Below are 7,475 nucleotides of genomic sequence, written 5' to 3'. Positions count from 1 at the left end.
TGATTCAGGATTTGATATCCTTTTGCTACTTATGATTTGGTATTGCTTATGTTATTCCTTTGATCTTGCTGCTAGATACTGGATTGTTTTACACAACCACAATGTGTTAATATGTGTTTTAGTATTCAACATTGGTATGTACGTGACACAAACACAAAGGCTGCTTGGTTTTGATAATCTAGTTAGGAGTATAGTATTGTACTATTTGCCAGTGGTATTAACATGGTTTCATGTTCATTCTGGTGATGGGAAGACACAATATGACCTATATACACAAAGCATGCAGATGATATTTCATTGCAAGGATTATCCTACAATTTCTGAAACTGGTATGAGATGGAGCTCAAGGATGAAGATTGCAACCTGTACAAATACATGTTTCTGGCAGTTATGGATGGCTAATATGTAGTGGTGTAATTGTTTGGAATCCTATGTCTTGTCCATTGGAGTCTTGTCTTGTGGAATGCATAATCTGGCGCTTGGTGAGAGGTTTGGAGGTGCTATTATGTTGTTATTGCCCTTGGCCTTTGGATTCACTTGCACTACTTGCTTATGGAAGTGTACATCCTTCATATATGTAATAGCTAGATCATTAGTTTTGATTTTATCATCTACTATACTAGATAGTAGTAGATTACATATTTTAGATTTATTTGGACATTTTATAAGACTTGCAAGTCTTATAAAATGTCCAAATATATATATATATTAGCCACTAGGCATGCTGCCTAGTGGTATATATATATATATTTTTTTAAAAACTTAAGAAAAGTACCTTAATATCTCAATACCCTCCCGTACCCTTAACCCTTAATATCCCAGTACCCTCCCCTTAGACAACCCTACCTTAGACCCAAATTAAAGCCCTCCATAATTTGCGCTTTTTTCACTTTTAAGCGGAGTGGTAACCGAAAAAGTATATAAACTTTGTATAATATTTGTATATAATATACAGAATGTGTATATATACAAAATATATACTTTATATTTTTCTATAATTATTTTGAAAGCGGTTATAATTCATTTTACCCATGATTTCCACAAATAAATCCCTCTATCCGTCATCAGAAATTTTTCTCCTCTTCTCTCGTTTGAAACCTTATCCATATCAAAAAAAAGAAAAGAAAAAAGAAATAGATATTCCTTGTTAAATTGCACTCACTTAATGGAATAAAAAAGGACTTCAATTTTGCACCAAAATGAAGTGCCTCAGCCTTAACTCTCCAATCTTACCTAAACATTCAAGCAGCAAATACAAATGCCAGCACCGTAAATCAAAACCAGCAGCTCATTGCTTACTGGAGCAGCAGCCGCATTATTATAATGCTATATTGTCTTGTTTTCCAAACAACCAACATACTGGCTTTCTAAAGGGACAAAAAAGGAGACTGTTAATTGCTCCGCTTAGGGCTGTAGAAGATATATCTATGTCGTCCTCCTCCTCCTACTTTTTCATAGCTGCGGCTAATTCACCGAGAGACTTGTCAGTTTTGCTACAGACAAGGTTTGTTTTAATTCATCTTTGTCTTCCGATTTTGAAGTTTGAACTGCATACAACTCCTGATATTTTATTGAGATGGATTTAAGTTATACTATACAGTGAGAATATGGAAGGGGAGCGTTGACATAGCTGGTAAATTTGTTGCCATAAGACCAGGAGGTTACGGGTTCGAGCCGGGGAAACAGCCTCTTGCAAAAATGCAGGGTAAGACTCCGTACGATAGACCTTTGTGGTCCGGCCCTTCCCCGGACCCGCGCATAGCGGAGCTTAGTGCACCGGGTTGTCCTTATACAGTGAGAATATAGCAAATGTGATTTGTCAATGCAATTTTACATGCTGCGGTAGGTAATTCTCTACTTCCCATTTACCATGTCAGCATTGTCTTTTTTTTCTTTGGTTAACTAGATAATAATATATGTAAACAAAAAGGAGATTTAAGTAGCAGTATTACAAGCAGGGGTATTGCTTCCCCTCAAATTGTCTGGAAACGAACTAGCAGAAACATAAGAAGTACTATTCGAAATTTCCCTTGAAAATGTAGTTCCTAGAATGTCTGCCCGTACTGGATCGTTTGCAAACACAGGAGGAACTAGCAAAAGTTTGATTTTATCAAAAAGGTTTCCTTGTAGCGGCTTGATTAGGAAGTGCATCCGCTACTCTATTTTGTTCCCGGTAGCTATGCACTATGAGAGGGTGCCCAAGTTGGTGTATCAATGACCTGCATTCATGAATAATGGAACTATAAGTCTCGTGTCCATTGTTAAGTAGTCTGATTACCGCAGTTGAATCTGTGCAAATTTCTAGTGGAGTAAGGCATTTTCCACCGCAATCTTCAGCCCCTGCATTAGTGCGCAATTAATTCTGCCAAGGTGTCAGTGGTGTTAAGGATGCTTTTCTTGTAGCCTATTACCCAATTACCTTAATGGTCACGGATTACCATTCCTATCCCTCCTACACTTGAATTGCCTAAGAAAGATCCATTGGTATTAAGCTTATAGAAGCCTCTTTTGGAGGATCCCATTTGACATAGATGATGGTTTTGTTAATAGGTCTTGAGATGTAGTTAGTTAGAAGACACAGTACTCAGTAGTATTTATAACGCAGGTGTTGTTGTTGTTGTTGTTATCGATACGGTTATCATTTCTTGTTAACCATAAGTGGCACAAACCGAATTGGATGATGTCTCTCCATAGGAGATTGTTGTTGTAACTGATATTTCCTAGCTTCTTCCAATTGTTGTTCCAATCGTTTATGGTGAACAAAGTTTGGACAATTAAGCTGGGATGTAATGACTTGAGGATGACAGAAAGCCAGAGCTTTTTTGCGTTGGGGGCATTCGAAGAAGATATGCCCGATAGTTTCATCGCTTGTGATGCATTGTGAACAGTTCTTTTGTATGTTTAAAGCAATTGAGTGCAGGTAGGAATTTGTAGGCAGACATCCGTGAAGGAGTCAGAGGAAGAATTTAATTTTATTTGGTGTACTAAGTTTCCAGATACAAGAAAAATCTTTGGTTTGTGGTTCATCAGTGGGCTATAAGGTGATATGCAGAACTTGTGGAGAAGAGCCATTAGCGTTCAGACCCCAAATAGGTTTACCCATGTGCTCACTATTTAAAGGAATATAAGCACTCTTGGATAGCAGCATAGATCAATTCAGTGGGTAGGGTAAAAGATAGAGTATGAATATCCCATATGCCATTCTGAACAAGTTGCTAATCTTAATATTGATGTCAGTTAGGTTAAGAGGCCCATACATTTGAGATCGTAAGGACCAGAATGGGGAATCCACCTATCCTGCTAGAAGTTGACAGTGTTTCCCCTCTGAATGACCCATCTCGTGTCTTCACTGCATGTTCACCAGCAGGGGCAGATGTATAGGTAATTTAGGAGGCACGTGAACCCATGGTCTCTCTGCCAAACTTGATATTTTATGTATGTGTTTTCTAGAATTAATCTAATATTATCTGTTGGCACCCATGCTCCACAAAGGCTGAATGGTGCACTTGGTTGAATATTGAGTTATTTAGCTAAAAGAACAAGGAGCAATTCCCACTTAGTACTTTTTTTCCTCCTTTATTTAGTGATGCACCCATGTTTTAGAAATCCTAGATCCGCCTCTTTAAATCACGAGTTGTTTGGAATACACTTAACATGACAACGTAAAAGCTTATATATTTACTTTGCACAAAACGAGAACTCTGTTTAAATTATAACTCCTTCCATCCAAAAGTATTGTGAAATTGGAAATAGAGTGAAGCATCTAATTGAAGTGTGAATTCAAATAACTTTTAAATTTAACTAACGGAGTGGTATATATTTAAAATTAAATTATTTTTATTTACAAGTTTTTCTATTTGAAAAATTCATATCGTTCGACTCCTCTAAGAATAATAGCCTAATATGAAGATAGGATAATGGGAATACCAAATCTTTTACAAGCATTAGATTAGAGAAAATAAAGTACAATGTGACTTCAGTTTTCCCCAGGATAATGCGTTTGCTTATAGTTTCCTTTCTGGAAAATTGTGACGACAGTGCAGTAATGCTCTTTATGTACTGGATTGCCAACTTTGTGGTGCCGGGGATCATCTTAAAGGATCTTCAAGATGACAGTACCACTAGGGATAAGAAGACTGATGAAAAAGATCTGTAAGGATAAGCGAGAAGCAGAAGATCGTTACAACAAGAAACTGGATTTGCAGTGAGAAAATCAATCAGGGTGAAGCATCTGGGTACCCCATCCGCTGTTGTCAAAGATTTGTTTGAGGCGCACTTACGTCCTGAAACTCAGTTAAAGCCGAACTGTGCGCTTCGGGTTGATATATTAACTGTATTGGTTAGTATTGTTATCTTTTAAATCAAAGTCTGAAGCATGTTTTATGAAGGAATCATATTTTACAGTTTGGTAAAAGCAAGCTGAATGTTTGCTGATAAACTTATGATAAATTTTACCACTTAGTAAAATATGAATTACATAAAGGCGAACTGGTACTTCTTCCTGGCTATTAGTAAGGCAATCTTGAATTTCTCATAGAAATAATGCACCCAGTCGAGACTGTTTTGGTTCACTTTTTCTAATGTTGGTACCAGAATTATGTATCCTTAGCAAGACGTTTTCTAAACTTTGTTAGGTTCCAATATCAACTGCACAGAAAAGAATTACACGGCTTAATGGTTATAACACGTTATGCTGATATGATGTGTATGATGGCCCATATTTATTCCTGGGATGCCTGTTCTATAATCACCATGTTAGCAACAACAACAAAGAAGAGAGGGTAGGGTACTTGACTCTTATTACAATATCCTACCTCTGCAAATTCCATCAAATCTTTGTACTTGGAATGCTTTTAGCCTTCCATGTTTGGGTCATTGTTATTTTCAGATCGTAAGTTAGTTCCAGGTACCGACTTGCTAGTAAACATTCCATGAACATCTCATGGGCCTCAATCTTTTTGCGTGGTACTTAACTTGCAGAAAGTGCTAAAAGCTAAGATGAAACGCGTATGTGAGGGTGAAGTTGCAAAATGTGATTCTTTTATATGCTGAGATATTTACAACAGTGCTTGTGAGCTTCTTTTGATATTGCAATTTGCAATTGTGATTCTCCATTCTTGAATTATTCTGATATGCTGAAATTTTCGCTCTTATTACTATGACTTGTATCCAATTTTGGATCGTTTGAATAAATACTTGGTGGAAGATGAGAAAGAGAACTGGATTAGCTCAATTGTAATGCTTTTTTATTTACTGGATTGCCTACTTTGTGGTGCGGGGGATTATCTTACAGGATCTTCAAGATAACAGAGTACCACAAGAGATAAGAAGACTGATGAAAAAGAACTATGAAAATAAGCAAGAAACAAAAGATCTATCGTTTGTACCAAACAAAACAAAGGAAAAAAAAAAAAAACTCTGCTAGACTCTCAACTCTTCCAGATTAAAGGGTTCTTATGATTGACTGATTTTTCTGTTGAATATATTGGAATGTTTGAATATAACACCTCCTACTGAAATGATGCAACCATATCTTTGAGGTGAAGGAGGAGGTCACCAACTGTCATGACTTGATGATCACGCTTGTCTCTCACTCTAACACTCACCTGCCCACCTCTGGCTTCTGCTTCTCCAACAACAAGAATATAGTTATATTTTGCTTCTTGAGCCTCTCGTACCTTTTTCTGGAGTGTTTTATCGCTTGTATCAACATCGACATAATAACCAGCATCATGTATCTGCTTCCGGAGCTCAAGCGCGTACGACTGCGATTTGTTGGAAACAGGGCAGACCATTGCTTGACGAGGACTAAGCCAGAAAGGCCATTTCCCCTCAAAATGCTCACAAAGGATAGCGAACATACGCTCAACAGACCCAAGTAAAGCTCTATGTATCATAACTGGTGTCTCGTCACTTCCATCTTCTGCTTTATATGAAAGTTCGAATCTTTGTGGAAGTTGGAAATCAAGCTACAATGTTGCACACTGAAACTCTCTGTTCATTGCATCTGAAACAGTGATATCAATTTTCGGACCGTAAAACGCTCCATCTCCTTCCTTTCTCCCCCACGGCTTTCCGAATTCCTCCAATGCTTCCACAAGAGCACCTTCAGCTTTTTCCCAGGTTTCGTCGTCTCCCATAGAGTTTTCAAGCCTTGTCGATAAATTCAGTTTAAAAGTTAAACCTAATATTTTATACACACAACTCATGAAATCTAAGACATCCTTGACTTCATCCTTAATCTGTGACTCCCTGCAGAAGATGTGAGCATCATCCTGCTCAAATTTCCTAACGCGAGTTAAGCCGGTAAGTGAACCACTGATCTCATTCCTGTGAAGAACCCCAAAGTCAGCCAGACGAAGTGGTAACTCCCTGTAGGAACGACCACGGTGATTGAATATTAAACAATGTCCGGGGCAGTTCATTGGCTTCAGCGCGTATTCTTGTTTGTCAATCTCAAACACAAACATGTTGTCCTTGAATTTTGCAGCATGACCAGAAGTTTCCCACAACTTCATCCTGTACATATTTGGACTCCAAACCTCCTCGTACCCTCTCTTCCAATACTGACTCTTTATGAAATCCAGTAATCTGTTGCAAATTCGAGTACCATGTGGAAGAAAGAAACAACTTCTAGGGCTTAATTCATCAAAAAAGAAAAGATCCTGCTTGTCACCCAGCTTTCTGTGATCGCAGTCCATTACTTCCTCCGACTGTTTCTGATCCATAATCCGCACGTCCCAATTTAATAAGTATGGCTATTAAGAAGAAATCTAGCAAACAAGAAAAAGAAAGAGGTAGGAGGCAACCACAAGAAGAATAGGTCGTAACACCCTATTTATAATGGTGCAAAACCTTCTTTGAGTAGAAATTGTAAAACCTATATTCAAATAAATTAGCAAATATAAAATCCTAAACCAGTTAGGTTTCCTACTCTTTCTTTAATTCCTATGTGAACTAAGTAAACAAATTAACAAAATTAATATAAATCTTAGAAAAGTTACCAAAATAGTATCAACCTCAATGGCAATAACGTTTTATCTAGGCAGAATACATAGTTTACCCCCGGAACTATGGACCAAATCCCTGTGACACACCTTTTGGGAACAAAAATTACCTTACACACTCAACCTTTTCCGAGTGTGTCTAATACACACCTCTTTAGTGTTTAACCATTTTTTTCTCAGCAAGTGTAATCACGCACTAATAATAATGTGGCACGTGTGATTAACCTTTTGTAAAAAATAAAAAATACTTGAAATTATAATTATATCCTAATTGCCAAAATATTCTTCCATCTTCTTCATCTTCCCCAAGCTATACCACCATGGCTGCTAACTCTCCAAAGCGAAACACTGATGCAAAAAGAAAAAAAATACCACTACCTCATCCTACCACATTTAAGACCCACCACCCTAACCGCATAAATTCCCCGCTAATCTTCATTTTCTTTGCCCCATTCAACACCCCGACAG

At 37.6% G+C, this 7,475-nt stretch overlaps 2 protein-coding genes and 1 long non-coding RNA gene across 3 annotated transcripts; 1 reads left to right on the top strand and 2 right to left on the bottom strand.

Moving 5' to 3' along the window:
- The first annotated feature begins 1,118 nt into the window (after positions 1–1,118).
- LOC104242020 (uncharacterized) lies at positions 1,119–4,488 on the top strand. Its single transcript, XR_011400950.1, has 2 exons — positions 1,119–1,504; positions 4,039–4,488. It is a non-coding gene; the product is annotated as an uncharacterized lncRNA (long non-coding RNA).
- Positions 4,489–5,339: 851 nt separating this feature from the next.
- On the bottom strand, positions 5,340–6,796 carry LOC104242021 (threonine--tRNA ligase, mitochondrial 1-like). Its single transcript, XM_070150902.1, has one exon. It carries the CDS (start codon positions 6,726–6,728, stop codon positions 5,970–5,972), a length of 759 nt encoding a protein of 252 aa, XP_070007003.1. The 5' UTR covers positions 6,729–6,796; the 3' UTR covers positions 5,340–5,969.
- On the bottom strand, positions 5,511–5,897 carry LOC138873364 (threonine--tRNA ligase, mitochondrial 1). Its single transcript, XM_070151830.1, has one exon. It carries the CDS (start codon positions 5,895–5,897, stop codon positions 5,511–5,513), a length of 387 nt encoding a protein of 128 aa, XP_070007931.1.
- Positions 6,797–7,475: the final 679 nt, after the last annotated feature.

This window comes from Nicotiana sylvestris, chromosome 7 (assembly GCF_000393655.2).
Source record: "Nicotiana sylvestris chromosome 7, ASM39365v2, whole genome shotgun sequence".
Lineage (NCBI taxonomy): Eukaryota > Viridiplantae > Streptophyta > Magnoliopsida > Solanales > Solanaceae > Nicotiana > Nicotiana sylvestris.
The sequence above is the reverse complement of the archived record's forward strand: the minus strand, read 5'-3'. Positions and strand labels throughout refer to the sequence as shown.